At 63.8% G+C, this 20,076-nt stretch overlaps 1 protein-coding gene across 3 annotated transcripts in view; it reads left to right on the forward strand.

Annotated features, from left to right (window-relative positions):
• Window positions 1-20,076, forward strand: part of RBFOX3 (RNA binding fox-1 homolog 3) — a 365,776-nt gene that overhangs the window by 327,002 nt on the left and 18,698 nt on the right. For all 3 annotated transcript variants that reach the window (XM_049635557.1, XM_049635558.1, XM_049635559.1), the window contains exon 5: window positions 17,433-17,687. In XM_049635557.1, the coding sequence (XP_049491514.1) occupies window positions 17,466-17,687 (222 nt within the window). In that variant the 5' untranslated portion in view covers window positions 17,433-17,465. The remainder of the gene's footprint in view (window positions 1-17,432; window positions 17,688-20,076) is intronic.

Here is a 20,076-nt window from a genome sequence, read left to right on the forward strand (position 1 = left end):
GGTGAGACATCCTCGCCAGACACAGGTGGTGTGACTCCCCCCCCCCCTCCCCGGGCATGTCTCTGCAGCGCTCCATCCCGCCCTGGCCACAGCCTCTCCAGGCTGGCACGTGGTCCCAGGGGTCCCCTCTGCGCCTGTGGGAATGTCTGCTTCTCTCAGCTGGTGGTCAGGACCAGGTCCTGGTCCTAAAGAACTGCCCTGTCCTGTCCCGCCCATAGAGGAGTCGGAAGGACAGGCTGTCCCCCCTCCCTGGCTGTTCGCCCCCCTCCCTGGCTGTGGCACAGTGGCCCCTGACTGTGCAGCCTCGTGGGTGTGGAGTCCAGCGTCCTCGTCAGCAGCAGAAGATAAATGTTTTTAATTCAAAGAGCTTTTCATGAGCCAATGAGAGGGAGTAAATCATCCTTCTGGGCCCCGAAGCCCAGAGCTGGCGCCTGGTCACAGTGGGGTAGGCAGCCAGGAAGGGCCACTTGGACAAACGGTGGACCCGGGGACGTGGTCCTCCGGTGTGCCGGGCACCCCAGCTGGCTCTTCTCCCGTGGTGGGGCGGGAGGGGTCGTCCTGACACCTGCTCGCTAGGGTTTGGGTGCGCGTGCAGTGGACGTGTGTGTGAGCAGTGAGGTGCGTGTGCCGTGTGCGTGTGCCAGCCAGGTGTGTGACACACACGGGGTGTCAAGTGCACGCGTGTGCAGGCCCCGCCGCCCGTGGGAGCGCGAACCGCCAGTCCCCGCGTGGGTGTGCCCGCGGCAGTGGCGGGGGGGGGGGGGTGCGGGGCTGTGCCCCCAGCCGCGTGTGTGAGCACGCATGTGCACGCGGCTTCTGGAGAAGAAACGTTTAAAGATGGAGTTGTCAGCCCCGAGTTGACAGGCGCAATCAGCAAAGTGCAGCGTCGGCAGGAACGGCCGCGCTCCCTCAATTACCCGGGAGGAAACGGCCCCTCTTGTGCTGAGGAGGCAGAGTGTGGCTGGAATAAAGCAAGTGAAGCAGACCCAAAAACTTCATTAATTAAAGAAACTCATTAATGAGGGACATTTAATCAGCCGAAGATTGGATCCAGGCTTGCCTCTTCCATGAGCCAGGCGCCAAATGGGAAGAGAAGCCGGCCTGCCTTCTCCGCCTGCCCGCGCCCTCCCCTGCGCGCCCCGGGGCCGGGCCGGGCGCCAGCAGCAAGGAGGGGAGGTGCCGAGGAGGCCTGGGTGGCGGGACCACTTCTGGGGACAGCCTGCACCCGGGCAGGTGGACCGGGGACCACGACGCCTGTGCGTGGGTGGGTGGGTGCTGTATGCACGGTCCCCTGGACGCATGTTCACGCCACGGGGGTGGCATTCGGGCGTCAGAGGCACTGACCCGAGGGTGGTCTTGCCCCCGCCTAGGGACGTCTTCGGTTGTCACAACTGGGCAGCATCTTGGTTGGGGGGATGGGGGGGAGCACAGGGATGCTGTTAAACACTCTGGGGCACCCAGGACGGCCCCACAGCAGAGGGCACCAGCAGTGCCGGGGCTGAGAAGCCGTGCTCCCGGCTGTGCGGGAGATGTGCTTGGGGAGTAGGGGTGCGTGCAGCTGCGGGCATGGGTACGGTGCGTGCACGAGGGAGAGTGGGCGCGGCCGTGGATGGGTCTCCGTGGCCTGACCGCTGGCACGCAGAACAGGGCACGTGGCACCTCTGGGGACGTGAGGGGACGGAGGGGCAGGGTCCGGAGGCCTGGGGCTGGGCATACAGGGCCCAGGCCGCTCAAGGCCATCCCAGGGCCCCTGGGAGAGTCCCTGAGTTGAAGTGTGTGTAGAGAATCGTGCCCTGGGGGTCAGGGCTATGGGGAGAATGGCCCTGGCCTGGGGTAGCTGTGTCCCGGGAAGCACCTGACTCACAGGGCACCACTCTCGGGTGACGGCACTGTGGGCGCTGTCCCCGCAGGTTCCCCACGTCCAGCTGCCCGGTGAACAGAGCTTGAGTAAGAGAGGCAGAGGCCTGGGACATGTTGAGCTGCGCTGGGCGGCCCTGTCACGGGGCTGTGGGCAGAACAGGTGCTCAGAGGTGCAAACAGGTGAAGGGGAGATGCTGCCCCCGAGGGCCTGGATGGTGGACCACGATGTGCCACCCACGACCTCAGGGAGTCAGGGCCCTGGAGGCCTCCGGTCCTCCTCTGGATGTGCCAAGGGTCCCCACCTCGCCGTCTACAGGGTCAGGTGGGCTCACACCCACGTAATTCTCAGAAGAGGACACTCAGAGTCCCTCCCGAATCTGGCGGAATCCCTGCTGCCTCCTCGGGCTCTGCCCCCTTTTCCTCGAGGGTGGCCTGGGACTCAGGAGCAAGCCCCCCACCCTATGCTCTTCCCTGGGCACCTGTTCCAGACCTACTCTGTTCTGGCAGAGCTGGTGCCCGCCCACAGCCGCTGCCAAGCAAGTGGCTGCCCAGACCCAGGGGGTGGGAGTGCCCCCTCCCCAGCTCCGGGTCACCAGGACCCAGACCTCGCGTCTCTAGGGGAAACAGCGCCTCCAGCAGAGCACAGGACTCTTCCAGGGTCCGCTCCGCCGTGTGCTGGCCTGGAAACTCCTCCCTGCTCTGCAGAGCGTCAGCTCAGGCCAGCAGACCCCAGCTGGGGACCAGCAGGCCCAGCAGGTCGGGCTCGAGCTCGGTCAGGGCACCGACAGAGACTGAGGGTCCCTTCTGTGGGACGTGTGGGGTTTGTGATCCGCGGTGGCGATTCTCCTGGGTCACGGATTCTGAGTCGGCAGGGCAGGAGGGTGAGAATCTGCATTCGTAACTGCTCCAGGCCACGCGACGCTGCTGGTCTGCTGACGTCACTTCCAGGACCTCCCCGTGTCCAGCCGCAAAGAGCCACATAACCTGCCGTGTGTGGCCACACGTGACCAGGCACGAGCCCCCACGGGTTCTGTCCCCACCACATCCCCCCTCCCGGAGACACTGCACCGACCCCCAACTCCCACACGTCGCCATGGAAGAAGGGTCGCGATGCGAATTACCCCAACCGCGGATGAACCGCAACCCTCAAACCAGACCCCCGGCGTGTGTTTGACTGCGGGGCGTGTTATGTAATCTTTGTTGCCAGGAAATTTACCTTCCTAATTACATTTTGCCAATTTTCATTTGAGTCTGCCTTCCCCGAGCTCACAGAAGCTAGGAGAAGGGCACGTGGGAGGGCGAGGGGGGTGTCTAGGACCCGAGGCCACTGGGCACAGACCCTGGGCTACACCCAAGGAAGGGTCTTGCCCACCACCCCCTCCCAGCCACCCACCCACCCTCCATCCACACCCCCACCTGCCCACCTCATGTCTGGGCCACCGTGCTGAATATCCTGTTCCACTTGCTAGATGAAGACCACGGGCCATTAATAATGCTAATATCGCTTAATGAATATGCAGGGAACAGGCACAGGGATGCCGCTGTGGATGCAGAGGGCTGTCCCTAGGGGCGCAGAGCCAGATGCCCCCGCACTGTCGAGGGGAGTGGCCCGGGGACCGCTCGCAGACACTTGTTAATGTGTTCTCGGTGGGGTGGCGGGGAGGTTGTCGGTGGTCCTCCTTCTGGGGGTCACCTTGTCAGCTGTCCTATAGGTTTGTCTTCTCAGGCCCCAGCAGGGAGCTTTGGCCCAGACAGTGTTCTCTCCACCCCACTGAGTAGGAGCCTGGTGTCCGCTGAGAGTGGAGATCACGGGGTTAGGCTTGGAAGGCTTCCCAGAGGAGGTGTTTGAACGCTCGGAGGACAGGGGTGTAGGGTGCTCACCCACTGTTCTCACCAGTGAAACGGGGAGGAACAGCGGACACGGCACCTTCTTGGGGCCTGCACACCACCTTCTAGTAGCTGTTTTTGTCCCTACACCTGTGCAGTCTGAAGAGGGTCCCTGTGCCCAGAAGGCTTTGCTCTCCCAGTGCCTGGTGGGGGCGGAAGGGGGAGGCTCCGCGAAGGTGATGGACGGTACCCCCCAGTTCTGCCGCCAGCAGCCCTGGCATGCCTGGCGATCTGGCCTCCTGCACGGTCTCCTGTAGACCGAGAGACCCCCCACCTGTCCCCACGGGGGAGCGCCCAGCGCCTGCAGATGGTTCTTCGGGGCGCATGCCCACACACGTACACACACAAAGCTGCGGGCTCAGAGCACAGCAGAGCCCCGGGGGCGTGCGTGAAGTCGGGTAAGGACCACTGCTCGCTGGGGGCAGTCTCTCAGCTCCCTGGCCGACACCCGCGGCAGTGCTCAGGCCCCCACTGCCTGCCCTCCCGCGGAGACCCCACCTGGGCTTGGTGCCCGAGGCAGACCCCAGCCTGGGCCGTCCCTGCCCAGCCCAGCAGCCCCGAGGTCTGCACAGACCCAGGAGTTGGGACCGGTGGGTGGTGTTTCCTTCTGACTTGATGGACAATCCGGGGTGAACCTGCTTCCCAGCAACCCCCCCACCCCCACCCACCTCTCGCTCTCTGCTTTCCAGGCCCCATCAGCCAGACGGCTCCTCGCTGATTTCCCCAGGCAGGAGGGGAGCCTGGTGGAGGTGTAGCTGAGGGGAGAAGGGATTTACGGAGCCACATTATTTATGATTTGTATGCAGTGGGCTTGGAGGGAATTACGGCTTAATCGCGCGAAAATCCGTCCCCTCGCCTGGGGCTTTTCCGCCGAGCGGGTTGGGGCTGAGTCTGGGCTGAGTGGCTTTGGGCTTTGGCCCGTGGCCAGCTCCGTTCCAGGGGGTGGAGGTGTGGCACCTCTTGGCCCCATCAGGGGTCCATCAGGACCAGAGGTTCTCAGCTTCTTGTTCTTGGAACCCCTGAGCATCTGGTGAGGCACTAGGACCCCTTGTCACAAGATGGTCTTACACACCTACAGCACACGGGTTTACAAGGAAAACTCTTCGTTGAAATACACCTAGCAAAAGAGAGAAAACCGTGACGCCCTCTCCGCGGCCTCCTTTCTGCCGCGTCAAATAAGCAGGCCCAGGGCCGCGTGTGCTTGGGGTGAGCACAGGGATCACCACTGGCGTGTCTGCGGCACACCAGGAAGGACCCGCGGTTTCTGCCGGTGGCGGCCAGGTTCTCGGGCGGTGTTCACGGCCTGGGCCTGCAGCCCCGTTTGCGGGTGGGGCAGTGCCCGCGGCTCAGCCGGGAGACGGGAGGCTGGTGGGGTACTTTTCTGTCCACGAGAGCAGGTGCCCCGGACAGCACGAGCGGGCCGCGCCCGGCACACTCACAGGGCACACGGAGCCTGCACTGAGCACACACACACGGCAAGGGGCACACGGGGCACCCTCGGAGCTGCTTTGCAGACGCCAGGCCGGCCCGGCCGCGTCCTGCTCCGGCACCGCGTTCGCTCTGGCCGCCACCGCCAGCTTTCATGGCGAACGCGCAGAAACCGGGCCATGGCGGGGAGACTAGAACAAGCGTCTCCAGGCCTCCCAGCCTCGGAGGCAGGGTGCCCGGGACGCCTCGGGGGCTGGGGGGCACCGGCGCTCGTGCTGAGGGCTCATCGGGAATCCAGGCTGGGCCCCCACGTAAGCCTCACGTGTTCTGTGTGGTTGGGGGTAGGGCTCCTCACTCAGACCTCGCAGGTTACGGGGTGACCTGGCCCCATCGCCCACCTGCAGCCTCCCAAGCGCCAATGAGGCAGAGGCTTGAGGCCCTACTGGGAAATGAGGGGCTGTGGACACAGGAGGAGGAGACACAGATGGGGGGGGAGACCCGTGATTCTGGTGGAGTGGAGGGCAGGTGGAGGGGCCAGCAGGAACACAGCGAGGCCCGCGCCGAGTCGCCCAGGGGCGTAGCCGGACTCCAGGTTGTAAACTTGCCAGTGCGCCAGGGTCCTGCCCATCTGTGGGGGCTCTGCCTGCCTTTCCCCTGAAGTCTCTCCCGGTCCCGGGGGCGGGAGCAGACACACGGTGCTCCCTGCGCGTTCTGGGGCATCGGGGCGGCCTGGGCACCAGACCCCTCGCGGAGAAGGAAGGAGGAAAGGAGGAGAGGCCGCCGAGAGCCAGCCTAACGGTCCCTGAATGCGATCACGTGGAGTATGATGTGCCATCCGACAGCCCTAATTAACAAACGACGTGAAAGCAGTTGCCAGGGCACAGACGGGTTGGATGGGGCGGTGGGGGCAGCGGTCGCTCAGGTGGATTCGTGCCCCCAGTCTCCCACCCAGCAAGCAGCGCTGCCCCCCCTTCTCCTTGGCCCGCCGACCACTGGTCTCCCAGCAGCCCCTGCCCCAGCCCTGCGCAGAGCCCCGTCACGCGTAGCACCGTGTCCCTGGCCCTCCCACACCTCCTCTTGCTCAGACCAGGGAGGTGAATCGGGAGCCCGACCGGGGCGGCCCCCTCTCCCGCCCCAGGGTCTCTGGAGTCGTCCCCGCAAGCCCCGCGTTCAGACGCTTCTTGCTGGTAGCTTTATACCACGGAAACCGTAGACGCCACAGAGCAGGGCTCCCCCCCCCCCACACACACACCCACCACAGAGCCACTTGCTGAGACCGAGGTAGGGACGGGAGGGCCCGGGGCTGAGCCCTCTGAGCACCAGAGGGAAGCGTCCAGCCCAGAGGTGGGCTCTCAGGAGGGGCTCAGGAAACCCTGGCCGGCGGCTCGGTTAGGACGGTGTCTGCGAAGCAGGATCAGCGAGCGGCAGAACAGGCCTCCCGAGTCTTGGGACGGGGAACGAGCACCACGGGCCTTCGACCCTCTTCCAGGCAGTGGGTGGAGGGCACACCCCCTTCTGCTCCTACTCAGACGACAGTAGGCCGGTCCGGCAGCATCCAGTGGCTCCGAGTCAGCCGGGCCTGGGCCCGGATCCCAGCTCTGCCACGTGCTGGCTGTGTGCACGCGGGCAGGCAACTTCTGGAGGAGGCCAGCTCACAGGTCGTCTGACCATCACACGAAATAGCACGTTGTTACTCCTGAGCCCAGTGCCGGGCTCTCGAAAACCCTCGACCAGTGGCTGTCACTCCCACAATACTGAGCATTTACTGAGCGCTTGCTGTGTGCCTGAACTGTGTCAGAGGCTCACTTCCTCGTGAAGATCTTTGGCCCTCAGGGCTCTCCTGGTCTGGAGCTCCACACCCTCCCCCCAACCCCTACTGCGGAGATTCTAGAACGTTCTAGAATAGAATTCTAGAATGCTAAGGCATCGCCCTGCCCATCCGGGTTGCCTGTTCTGTGATAGCAGCCCAGCTGTGCCCTGAGGCGTGCCCCAGCATGTCCTGCTTAGACAACTCTCACCCCGAAGTCTCTGGCCTTAAGGTGCTCACCAGCAAGGACTCCCCACCACTGCCTCCCACCGCACAGCTCTGGAATAGCATCTTGAACTTGGGGAGGGAGGCATGAGCGTGTCCAGGAGTGAAGTCTCTGCTGTGAATCTGCTGGATGGGGTGCAAGGGGCCCCGGTGGGGTCTCGGCAGGAGATGGGGGCTGGGCCTGCCCCCCGGGGCTCCCAGGCTCACCCTCTCACTGCTAGGACCCGGCTTTCCCGGGGTGCCTGGGCTGGCTGGAGTGCCTCTGTTCCCGCCTGGCAAGGATGCTCTCCTGCCAGTGCCTGAGCCCCAAAAGTTGGGGTCAGAAGCCCGTGAGCCATGAAGATGGCCTGTTTTGGGCTAAGGATGCAACTGAGTCAGAGGGCAGGAACCCGCGAGGGAGAAAGCCGTGTGCTGCGGCTGTCCACCCCCTTGGCCCCCGTGCCAGTGACCCCGGCTGAATCCTGGAGCAGCCCCTTCTTTCTCCCTGGGATCGCTGTTGGGACTGTTTATTTCCATTTCTGTGCCCCCCGCCGTGTGCGTGGGGAGCCCCTCTGTGAGTCACCAGCCGCCTCCGGGCCAGGCCCCTGCTCTCAGTTGGCGGCCCAGGATGGGAAGGTTAACCTGAGCCAACCGCCATGGAGACGCTAATTGGCTGCCCCTGAAAATCACATCATGCATTTCAAATTTGGCTAATGCCCAGGGGGCCTCCACAGGGGTGTCTGCTCCCGGAGACGGCCCGTGCTCACTGGTGCGCCCCAGGCACCCAGAACCTGGCAGCCGGTGGGTCCTCGTGCATATCCGGCAGTGGTGTTCCTGCTCTCCGTAGCTCACCCTCCCGCCCCGCCTGCACTCACCACCTCCCCGCTGCCGACTTCCTCCTCAGCCGAGCGGGTAGAACATCCTCCAAGGCCCCTTTCTGAGATCCCGGTTGTCTGGAGGCAGGGCCGGGCTCCACCATCCTTGGAAATATCCAGAAAAGCAGATACTCCTGCCCAGCGCTCTTTGGATCACAGCAGGACGTCTCTGCCAGAACCAAGCATCATGGTGGCATGAATGCTAAAAGAGTCCTGACGCCGGGACGAGAGTCAGTGGGCACCTGTCCCCTTGACATCATCCTGCCCCCGGCTTCGTCCCCGTCCCTTCCCATACTTTCGTCGTCTTTTTCCCCAAAACTTCACTTTCCCGTGATTGGCACGTTAAGAAAACAGGAAGGTCCCCTCCGAGAAGACAACGAAATGTGTTAGTGATTTTCCTCTATGCCCCGAGGGACGCTCTTCTCCACCCCTTTCCTGTCTGTCACCCTGAGCGTCCGGATGCTTTCCCACGGTTCATGGCGTTGTCCCGAGTGGTCCCCTTGCTCCGTGACGCTCCCTCCCGTGGCCCCCATACCAGACCGCCCTGCACCTGGGAAAGGGAAGGTGCTGTAGCCATGGCGACAGTCCAGGACGCCGGCCTGGGTTCAGGCGCGGCTGCAGGTGTAGCCATGTGGATTCTCCGCTCCTGGGAGCGTGAGTCCGTGGACTGCAGGGGTGCAGGCCCCGAGGCTGAGCCGGGTGCTGGGTGGAAGTTTCCAGAAGGCAGGTTTCAGCTCAGTGCGTGGAGGAGCTTTCTGGCAGAGCTGTTCCCAGACCGAAGGAGCCTTCGCGTTGGTAGCGAGCAGAACCCAGTGGGGGCGCCTGGCAGGGAGGCGGGGACGGGAGAGTCCCAGTCTGCCCGGCGGGCAGGTTGGGTGTCGCCCGCGGTCGGAGATGGGGCCACCACCTCACGTGTGCGTGCCTGGGTTGGGGGCCAGGGGGCAGGGGACACAGGGCCATCCCACCTCCAGGCTGGGAGGTCAGAGCCGTGAGGTCCCCTGGCTCAGTTGTCACTGAAGGCCCCTGGGACTTGGGTGCTACTTCCTGCCTCCCGGAGGCCAGCCCCAGCCTGACTCTTCTCCTCTCTCAGGGGAGCTGGGGGACGGGCCAGGAGTGCTCACAAAGGGCTCTCTGGACAGGTGTCCTCTGGAAACCGGCCCTCCTGTTTTCCTGGCCCTGGGAATCGTCCCATGCTGTGTGCCTCTGGATGAGCAGGCTGTGGCCGGGGCTTGGGAAGTTGACGTCTGTCTGCCCCGTTGTGGTTCCAGCCACGGGGAGCATGTGCAGAGACATCTCCAAGACCCGGTCCCCTGCCCGCTTCCCCGCTGGCCTCTGCCACGTCCACCTCCACACTGCGAGTGCCCCAGACCTCCTGCTCGCTCGTCACGTGGCCTGTGGCCGCAGGGTCCCCTCTATGAAACATAGCTTGTGACCGCCAACTCTTAGGTCACCAGGAAGTCACTGAGTTTGCAGGGCCCCAAGGGCAGGCCCGGCTCACCACCGGGATGTGCCCTGGTGCCAGGCAGGCAGTGGAGCTCAGCAGACGCTGGTGACTCGGGGACATATGGGTGTGCGCGGCACGGCTGTGAGGGTGGGGGTCCGACACCTGACGGGCAGGGGGCCGTGGTACAGAGTGGGGTGGGCACGTTACGCCCTAATAGTTTGGTCCACGCCAGGGCCATTCTGCCATTCTGCCTCGCCCCCTCCTCCGCCCTGTCTGGGAGCCAGCTTTGCCCAGGGGTGGAGAAATGGCTCATTGCCCAGCCTGTGCCGCCAGTCTCCCGGCCGCAGCCTGGCCTGCGGGCCCGGGGCCTGCGGCGCCCTCCTTCCTGGGGTGAGGAGTCCAAGAGGCAATTAGCCTGATTGTCCTGGAGGGACTGTGAGCGGAGGAGCCAGAGGGACTGCAGAGAGAAGGTCCGGGGGGCGGGGAGGGGGGCGCCATTGGCTGCCACTGACCCCTTCCCCTTCCCCCAACGACCCTGCTCCCCAAGCATCCCACCAGTCCGTCCGTTGACACGCACGGGGACCTTCACCCCAGCAGGACGGGAACACACCGGCCGGGGGACCTGGGAAGTCAGGCTGGGGCGGAGGATGCTTTGGGCCAGTGGGATGGGCAGAGATACCTGGGGGGACCTTAGCTCTGGCTCCTAAAGATGAAGGATCCTCCCTCCCAGCCCCTGCCTCCAGGCAGACAGGACGCCGTCCTCTTCCACAGACCAAGAGGTAAGGCTGAGCCTGCTGTCACTTAGCAGCTGAGGATCCTGGTGCCACGGGCAGCCCCTCGGGGAGCAGGGCCCAAGACCAGGCAGTTCAGCTGCGAGGCGTCCTCGAGAGGACCCGCCTCCCTGTAGACACGCCCGCCTGGTCCTTCAGCAGGGTGAGTCCATCCTGGACTAGCACGTCCTCAGGATCCAGGAGGGAGTAGCTGGTTCCCTCCCTCGCCGCGGGGAAATTCCACGTGAGACTGTTTCCAGCAGTGTCGGGAGGGTGGACAGAGGGGGAGTGCCGGGGAGCACGCAGGACCCCAGCGCCGACGGTGACCGAGCCGCCGCCACCTCGGGAGGGGGTGAGGGGGGAGCAGCCAGTGGACCCGAGGAGGAGGGAGGGTCACCCTCCAGGGGAGGTCCAGGCCCCCAGGTCACAGCCAGCCCGAGACAGCCTCCCGGGGAGGGAGCCAGGGACTAAATACCCTGGACGCGCTCTCCTCTGGGCGGACACCAGAGGGCACAGGTGCAGCCCACGTTGTCACCTCTCGGGCGAGGGGAGAGCCAGGCTGGCTGGACAGATGGCGGACCCGAGGTGAAGTCACTCACAGAGCCCCGGCCCCACCCTCAAGGCCAGCCACACGGGACATCTGCTCCCCTCGGCTCCCCTTTGCCAGATGCAGGAACATCGATCTTTCTGGAACTTCTCACCTTCCATCCAGCCTCTGGTAGTGTCTTCTGGGCGTGGCTGGCTCCTGCTGGGCCGGAAGCTCCTCGCGGACACGGCCTGCACCTCGTTCCCGTTCAAACGCAGGCTCGGAGGAGGGGCTCCGTAAAGCTGCTCGGGCCGCACTTGGCTCTGGCTTTGCAGACGGTCATGCTCGGGACCGCTTCTCTGCCGGGACGTGGGCCCCAGGGCAGCCCTGGCGGCCACCCCGCGGTGGGTGAGGGAGTCGGTGGTGCTGTGCGGGCGTCTTAACAGCCAGCTCTCCGGGGACAGACGCAGCCCTGAAGGGTGGCACTTGCCAGTTCGTGGGGTGTGGATACTCCCGCCCTGGCCGATCTCACGCTGCCAAGGCGAGGTGACCAAACGTGGAGTCGGAAAACGATGTTCCGGGTCGGCACTCGTGCCCTCGTGAGCCGGCAGGAGCTGGAAGGGGCGGGTTCCAGCCCAGCACCGGGCAGGCCACCACCCTCCGCCTGCAGACTCGCCTCGGGCCGTCCCCCCCTCGCATCTGGAGTGAGCACACGTGCAGCGGAGGGTATGGGACGGGAGGACTCTGTGTGCTCACCTGCTCCGGGACCCCCGGCGGGTGCCCTGGTCTCTGCCTCCGTGCCTCCACTCCCTCTCTGTAAAAGTGGCGATCGAAATACCCGCCCCGCAGAATTGAGAACGTGAGATGCGGAGCGCGGCCCAGGCTGTCCCCCCCCCACACACACACTTTCCCACGGAGCCCGGCCCCCAGGCTTGTTGTGGGGACTCCGTGCAGTGGCACTGGGGACACACTTAGTTCTGTTGGTGACCGCTGTCACGACACGTTCACTCGTCCGCGAGGTGCGCCTCTGTCACAGTCCTACTGTGTGTCCTCACGCTCTGGGTGCAGGAGATGATTCGGCAACAGGTGAGGTCTGCCCGGAGACGACGTCCTGGGGCGGGAGGCAGACGGTGCATGGTGGCCGCGTCGGGACTCTGAGACAGAGAAGGGCAAAGCCAGGTCAGGGGATGGGGGGTGCAAAGCGGGGGCTTCCCTGAGAACGTGACCCTGAAGGAGGGGAGACCTCCGTGGGGTGTGCGGGGAACGGCGTCCCTGCGGAAGGAACAGCCGGTGCAAATTCCTTGAGGCCAGAACTGGATGTTTAAGGGACAGCAGGGACCCTTGTGACCGGCAGAGAACAAGCGAGGACAGTGAAGCAGGACGTGAGGACCCAAGATTGGGGGGTCCGGGTCAGGCAGGGCCAACGGGCCACGTCGGAACTCTGGATTTTCCTCGGAGAGGACGGACTGTAGGGGCGGGGGCAGAAGCAGGGAGACGGGAACGTCGTGGGGGCCGGACCCAGGTGGGAGCGGTGAGTTGGTCAAGGTGGTTGGGTTCTGGGCACGTGTTGAAGGTGCCGCCGGCAGGACTTCCTGCTTGATCGTTTGCAGTGGACAGAAAGGTGTCACCCCAGGTGTAGGGCTGAGCCCTGGCCTGTGGGCAGGGGTGTTTCCTGAGATGTGGAAGACCTCAAGGGGGGCAGTTTGATGGGGACCATGGGGAGGGGGAGGTCAAGCTCGACTCGTGCGTATGAGGCGTGCAGACCGCAGAATTGTGGGGAAGAGCCCGGGAATGAGATAGAACTTGGGGTTGGCCCACATACAGCTGCTATTTTAAGATTGAGACTGAGAACCTTGAGGTAGTGAAGAGAAGGTAGTGAAGAGCCACAGAAGAGAGGGTCCAAGGACTGGGCTTTGGGGGCCTCTAGCATCTACAGGTTGGGGAGAGGGGAGGAGACAGTAACGCAGATGTAGAAGGAACTTCCAACGAAGCCAGGGAACGAACAGAGTGTGGCTTGACCAGACCGAGAGAGGACAGTGTCTCTGGAGAGAGGAGCGGTCGGCACCTCCAGTGCTGCTGAGGGATGAGGCCCAGCGAGGCTTTCAGCATGGCAGACGTGGGAACCTTGACAAAGGTGGTTTCGGGAAACGGTGCCGGGAAAGCCAGTTGGGAGTGGGGCTGAGAAAGTGTGGGAGTAAAGGGACTGGGGGCCAGAGGTCCAGGCGGCTCACTCGAGAGACTCTGTGGGGAAGCAGTGAATCGGGGGTGTAGGCTGACGAGGCTGCGGGGTCCAGGAGGTTCTCCCATTCCGGTCACGGGAGGGATTGCAGTGGGTCACCAGAACCGTGAACACGTGTTGGTGAGAAGGGCTGGGCTCTAGGATATGAGGCAGGCAGGCCAACAGGTGAGTGTGGACGTTTATCGCCAAGAGCGAGGGTAGCGGAGAAGGGAGGGTTGAGGAGGGTGAGTTAACTGGTCACCCAGAGCTGAGCGACAGCTGAGTGGCAATGCCAGGCCTGCTTCTATCAGGAGTCAGTGAACTTAAGTGAATCGTTCAGGGTGAGCTTCTGTTTTTCTCCCACGGTGTGGGCCGTGGAGTACAGTGGGCAGAGCTGGATCTTACTGGTTTTATCAGGCTAACGTGATGACACGAGAGAGGGAAAGGGAGTGGGATAATAACTGTCCCGCTACTCATCCATTCACCTGTCCACCCATCCATCCATCCATCCATCTGTCCATCCAACCATCTTTCCACCCATCCATTCATACATCCATCCAGTCATCCATCCGTCTGTTCATCCATCCATCTGTCCGTCCATCCATCCATCCATCCATCCATCCATCCATCCTTCCACCCATCCATTCATACATCCATCTGTCTGTCCATCCATCCATCTGTTCGTCAGTCCATCTGTCCATCCATCTTTCCACCCATCCATTTATCCACCCATGCTATCCTCTGTCCATCCATCCATCTTTCCATCCTTCTATCCACTCATCCATCTATTCACCTATCCATCTGTCCATCCATCTTTCCACCCATCCATTCATACATCCATCCAGTCATCCACCTGTCTGTCCATCATCCATCTGTCCGTCAATCCATCTGTCCATCCATCTTTCCACCCATCCATTCATCCACCCATGCTATCCTCTGTCCATCCATCCATCTTTCCATCCTTCTGTCCACTCATCCATCTATTCACCTATCCATCTGTCCATCCATCTACCTGTTTGTCCATTGATCCGTCCATTCATCCCTGCATCCACCATCCCTCCATCCACCATCTTTCCATCCACCCATCCATCCATCCATCCATCCATCCATCTGTCCATCCATCCACCCGTCCACCCATCCGATGTGCGTTGAGACTCTTCCGGGTGCGGTGAAGTGCTGTGCTGAGTGCAGGGACGCGGGAGCAGAGAATGAGTGAGTTGCTCTCGTGCTCTGGGAATTGCCAGTCCCCTGGGGAGCCAGACATGTTCACAGGCTGCTCTGAAATGCCACCGGCTGAGACGAGCCCCCAGCCCAGCAGGAGGACTCTGCTCGGCTCATGCCTCAGAGCCAAGCCTCTCCTTGACTCTGGCCCCAGCAGACCAAGGAAGAAGGAAGAAAAAGAACGTGGTGACACTGGCCATGCTGCCCTCTGTGGGTCAGGTGTTGACACGCCCCCAGGGTGTACCTGGTACCCCCTGCCTTCCCATCAAGTACGGCCCGAGGGCCCTCAGCCCAAGCTGCACATCAGCACCTCCTGGGCAAGTTTGGATGTAAATTGACTCAGACGCCCTGGGGAGGGGTCCAGGCGTGGGGTGTGCAGCCAGGGTGAGAGCCACTCGCTTGACCACAACCACCTCCAGCGCGGGTGTGGGGGAGACACAAGGCAGGGCTGGTGAGGATCTCCCCAAGACCCCCGAGTCACAGTCGCCAGCCTTTATGCTGCACTTCCTCTGTCCGGGCACCGTGACGACCTCTTGCAGGTTGAGGGAACTTGTCAAAGAGGATGGATGGTCACCCGGGGCCACCCAGGGGCTAAGAGGGAGCCCTGCCTGTGTAGCCCAGGCTCTGAACTCTGTCACTCAGCTGTAAAACCTCACCCCCCGCAGAGACACCCCCGCGAAGGGCCACAGTTGTGCGTGGAGGGGCAGAGGCATAGGTTTGAGGGCCGGGCAGCCTGCGCTGCCTTCCCAGCTCTTGCCGTGGCAGCCTGACCAGTCACTTAGCCCTTGTGCCTCAGTTTTATCGGCTGGGAAATGGGGAATGCTGTTCGCCTTGTGGGTTGGAGGGGGATTAAGTGAGTTAATGTCTGCAAAACAGAGAGCACCATGTTCTCAGACGTGCTGATTTATTGTCCTGTGCTAAATGGCCCAAATGCCACCTCCTGCCCACCCAGACGCCTCCGGACCCCGGCACTCAGTAACCACAAACATGCTGCCTGGTGTCCCGCCTTTGTGTCCAGCCCAGGGAGCCACTGCAGTGCGGGGCGGGGGAACGACGGGGTGTCTGCTGTCACTCAGTCCCGAGGGGACCCAGGGAAGAGGGCGCTGGGCAGAGGTGGGGGCGGGGTGAGAAGGCACGGAGGGGAGAAGAGCCCCTCCTTCCCAGGCCTTGGAGGAGGTAGGGAAGCGGGGACACTGGGAAGATGTTAGTGAAGGTTCTGATCAAATATTTATCAGTTAATTGATCTCTGGAGGCTTCTGACAGTGCCCTCCCCCTTACCCTGGCCATCTCCTCTTCCTCCTGCCCCCTCCCGCTCCCCTCACCCCTTTCCCTGGCCTCCAACCCTCCCTGGCCTCCTCCAACCCTCCACCTCCCCTCACCTGACCCTTCCCCACCCTGAGCCCACCCCCTCCCCCGCCGGCACGTCTGCTCACAGCAGGTAGTGGGACCTCACGGGCTACTTTGGAGCGGTGAGGGGGGATGTCCAGCGAAGGGCGTGCACTCACACGTGCACGTGTGTGCATGCACACGCGTGTTCCCCTCCTGCTCTCTGGAACTCCGACACTGCCCGGGCTTCAGTCTCTGCAGACAGAGGTGGGACCCGGCAGCTTTGCACAGGAGGAGGAGAAGGACAGGATTTTCGGCTCCTTAGGCCAGCGCTCAGCAGGGTCACCCCAGGAGTTAGGGGTAGTGGGCGCTGAGAAGGGAGGCTGGCACTGGGTGGGGGGTGCTGGCAGAGAGTGGGCCCCCAGCCCCCCACTAGCAGGGAGGTGGGCAGGTGGACAGGGCCCCGGCCGGAAGACAGAACACCCAGCCCAGGGCGTTCGCGCATTCGTCAACACCCTCCTGAGGACAGAGCACCTCACGCTCTGGGTCATTGTCCGAATTTACCCCCGCTCCGGATTGCATAGTCTGCACGGGCCGGGCTGCCCATCCCGCCTGACTCTCCGCCACGGCCATGGGCCTGGCGCCCCCACAGTTATGGGTAAATGAGTATAACCTGATGAAGGAGGGGGCAGAGGAGCACCTATCTCATGCAGGGGGAGGGGTGGACAAGGAAACAAGCCTCGAAACCCGCCACGGTCGGTCGGCGTGACAGGGGCAACATGGGAGTGCACGGGGCTCCTCCCCAGGGAGACATCAGGAAAGCACCGTAAGTCTGTGCAGGGGTCCTTCCACATCGGCAGGCGGGATTCTCAGAGACGGCATTCTCTCCCCTGGGGACACCCTCAGGAGGCCAGAGAGTGTCTCGCCTGCTCAGAGGGGCTGCTGAAAGCCCGCCCTCCCCACCACCTCCCCTCTGACAGCCTGAGGACCCCAGTCCCTTCTCTGGGCCCCTTCCTCCCAGGGCCACGTCAGGGGCTCCCACAAGTGCCCAGGTTGCAGCGGGAGGTCTGGGGTGAGGGCGAGACCTTGCACTGCTGATAAGATCCCAGGTGATGCTGCTGCGTCCAGGCTCCCCATTTGAAGACCCCTCTGCTCTGCCGGGATCCTGCCCAGGGCCTGGGGCAGCAGCCCTGCAAGGGTGGGGCGGGGTCTTCTGGAGATGTGCTCAGGGGTTGTCGTCGAGACAGAGCCAGAACCTTCCGTGCCCCACAGACCACACCTCACCATCAGGGCCATCAGGGGGGCCGTGTGGTGCGGACTCCCGAGTTCTGTGGGATCAACTCTGATCACCTTCTGGGCAGAGGTTCTCCTTCACCTCCTTTACCAATGGGAAAATCAAGGCTGAAAGCCTTCATCGGGGAGGAGGGTGTGGGTGTGGCGCTGAGGGTGACGAGAGAGAGTTCTTGGCTTGTCTGGATCAGTGTCTCCTGGTGGGATGGCGTCACGAGAGGTCACCGCTGGCTGATGCTGGGTACAGGGTGCACGACGTCGCGTGGGGTCCTTTCCTACGGTTTCGTGCGACTTTAGTGGCCTCAGGTCTGACAACGACAAGTGTGTGCACGAGTGGTCTCGAGCCCTAAGCTCCCCAGACACCTGCCGCCCCGGCAGTCCCCTCTAATGGCTCAGATCTGGAGCCCCGTGTCGGGGAGTCCACCACCCAGGGGGCCTGGGCAATGCTGAGGGGCCACGGGAGCTTCTGGAACCCGCCCCCCTCCGCCCCCGTTCAGCCCGTGAACTCTCACAAGGAAGGTGGGCAGGGACGGGGCCCGCCAACGGTCTAACCAGCCACTCTCTTTCCCCCCACAGGGCAATCAGGACGCCACGGCTCCGCCTGAAGCGATGGCCCAGCCCTACCCCCCCGCCCAGTACCCCCCTCCGCCACAGAACGGCATCCCTGCCGAGTACGCGCCACCCCCTCCGCACCCCACGCAGGAGTACTCGGGCCAGACCCCGGTCCCCCCGGAGCACGGCATGACCCTGTACACACCAGCACAGACCCACCCCGAGCAGCCGGGCCCCGAGGCCAGCACGCAGCCCATCGCTGGGGCCCAGACTGTGCCGGTAAGGGGGCCCCTGGAGCCTGGAGCCTCGGGGAAGGGGGGGGCACGCCCACCCAGAGGGGAGGCTCGGCAGGGCCGCACGGGCCAGCAGGTCAGGGGCCGGGAGGGGCCTCGTGGTGGGGAGCCAGGTCCTTGCCCCCCGGGGAAGGGGCTTTCAGCCTCGGACACCGAGAGTCTCTGTCAACACCAAGGGCCAGGCACCGCGGGTGGGCAGTGACCCCGCAGCCGGCTGAGGCCCGGGCCCGGGTGTCTGCGCAGGCGGGGACGGGGCAGTGGGAGAGGAGGCCTGGGGCCCCTCGCATGTCTCGGGTTGCGGGCACGGCGATCGTTTCTAATCGCTCGTAATGTACCCGCCTGGCTGCCCTCCAATCAGAGAGCCTTGATTATGTGGTCGTAATGCGGCTCTGAGGAGAAAGTGCTGAGCCGGCCGCTTCTCAGACATTCCCTGACAGCGAAGGATTGTGGCCGGGAGCGAGCGGCCGGCCTGCGGGGGTGGGTGTCCCACGAGGGCAGCCCCCTCCCGGGGACCAGCCTGAATGAACCCCGCCTGCTCCAGCCCTTCCCCGGCCCTCCCAAGTGCCTCCTCCAGGCGCCCGCCCCTGCCCGCCCCAGGGCGTTGGGGGCATCGGCTGTCCCTGCTGGCTCCCTCCCAGCGCTGGCTGGCAGGGGTTGGGCAGGAGGCCAGCACGCCCTGTGCCTCCCGGGAGGGGCACCGCCCTGGCAGCGTCCCGATGGGCGCCCCTGCCCTGCGCTCCCTCAGCCCTCCCCCTGCTCCGACCTGGCTGCCGGGGGTGTGGGGGCACCGTGTGGATCCAGATACTACCCACCTTCCCTGTGTGGGCGCACCTGCCTGCTGGGCTGGCCCCGACCCTCGTCTGGGGCCCAGCCGCTGCCCCTCCTCCCCGTGCGGACTGCCACCAGTCTGAGTCAACTTGACCACTCCCCGCATCCCCGCGTCCCATGGGCGCCCCCCAGGGTTCCTACAGGGGGAAAAGGCGACACCCGTGGGTCCTGGAACCCGGAGCTGACACGTACTTCTGGGGCCGCTCTGTCTGCTTCTGCTTCCTGAAACCCACGAGCGGGGTGTGCTCACACCAGAGCCAGAGGGGCCTTTCTGTGCACTGTCATTGCTGGCAGATGGGCCCGTTCTGATGGGAAAGCATGTGTCCGGCCAAACCTCCCGCGATGTGACCTCCTCGTGAGCAGACACTGAGGCCCGGGAATTTGCCCTGGGAGCAAGCACAGGAGACAGGATGGCCAGACGGGCAGATGCCTCGGAGTGGGGGGCCGACCACGCAAACCTGCACGGCAGAAGCCAGCCAGGGGGCCTGCTTGGTACCCTGCATCACCAGATGAGGCCTAACGGGGGAAAGCATGAAGTCTTCTTCACTGGGCAGACGGTTGTTGGGGGCGCGCACTGAGCCAGCATTGGGGGCACACGGAAGAAATGACCCCCCTGCCCCGCGGTGGCCACCGGTTCCCACCAGTCAAGGACATAAAAGTCAACAGGGGGCCAGTCATGGGACAGAGTGTGGGTCGTGGAAGGGACTCAGGAGTCCCAGAAAGGATTCGTGCCAAGAGGTGAGCATCTCACTTCCCAGGCCGAGAGCCTCCCAAGGAGAGCTCCCGGGCCTGGTGAATGGGGAGCCTTGACCTTCCTTCGGTCGGCTGGAGTCTCCAAGTCCCTGCAAGGGGGTCAGGGTCCGTAGGTCTTCCGTCCAGGGATACGGAGGAGGAGCGACCGGGACTCATCATGCCCCGGGGCCACCTGAGCCCTGCAGAGGACCTGAAGACACCCAGGCAAAGAGCTGGGCCACCACTGGAGGCCAGGAGCACTCAGCCCCTGGAGCGTCCACAGGCAGAGGCTGCCCACCTTGGGAGGAGAGGAGATCTTGCTCTGAGATTCCGGTAGCCACCTTCTTCTTTCCAGAGAAGCTGCCCAGAGCTCCCAGCTGAAGCCTGAACACCTCCGTGCTGGGTCACACATCCCATCCTTGTGGGCGGGGTCCTCCGCTCACCACAGCCTCCTCTCTGTCCTCCCCAGCCAGCAGGTGCCACGCTAACAGGAGCTGTGGCCTTCGCTCCCCTGCGTGCTTCGCTCCTGGAGCTTTAAGCAAAAGGAAAAGGGTGGACTTTGGTCGCAGCGCAGAGGGGAAGAGCAGATGTATCCCCCCACCTCGGTCCCCCCAGCCCGGGGAGACTCAGCCGCGTGCCGCCACCACGCTGGCAGGGTGCCGACAGACAAGGCCATCCGTCAGCATCAGTGCAACAGGTGCAGTGGCCGGCAGAGAGCTTAGAACATTCCGTGGCTCAGGGTCCGCGGTGGGAGCGCAGGGCTCTGCCCAAGGAGGGGGCTGCCCCTTACAACGAAGAAGACGTCGCAAACAGAT

Source organism: Panthera uncia, chromosome E1 (genome assembly GCF_023721935.1).
Source record: "Panthera uncia isolate 11264 chromosome E1, Puncia_PCG_1.0, whole genome shotgun sequence".
NCBI lineage: Eukaryota > Metazoa > Chordata > Mammalia > Carnivora > Felidae > Panthera > Panthera uncia.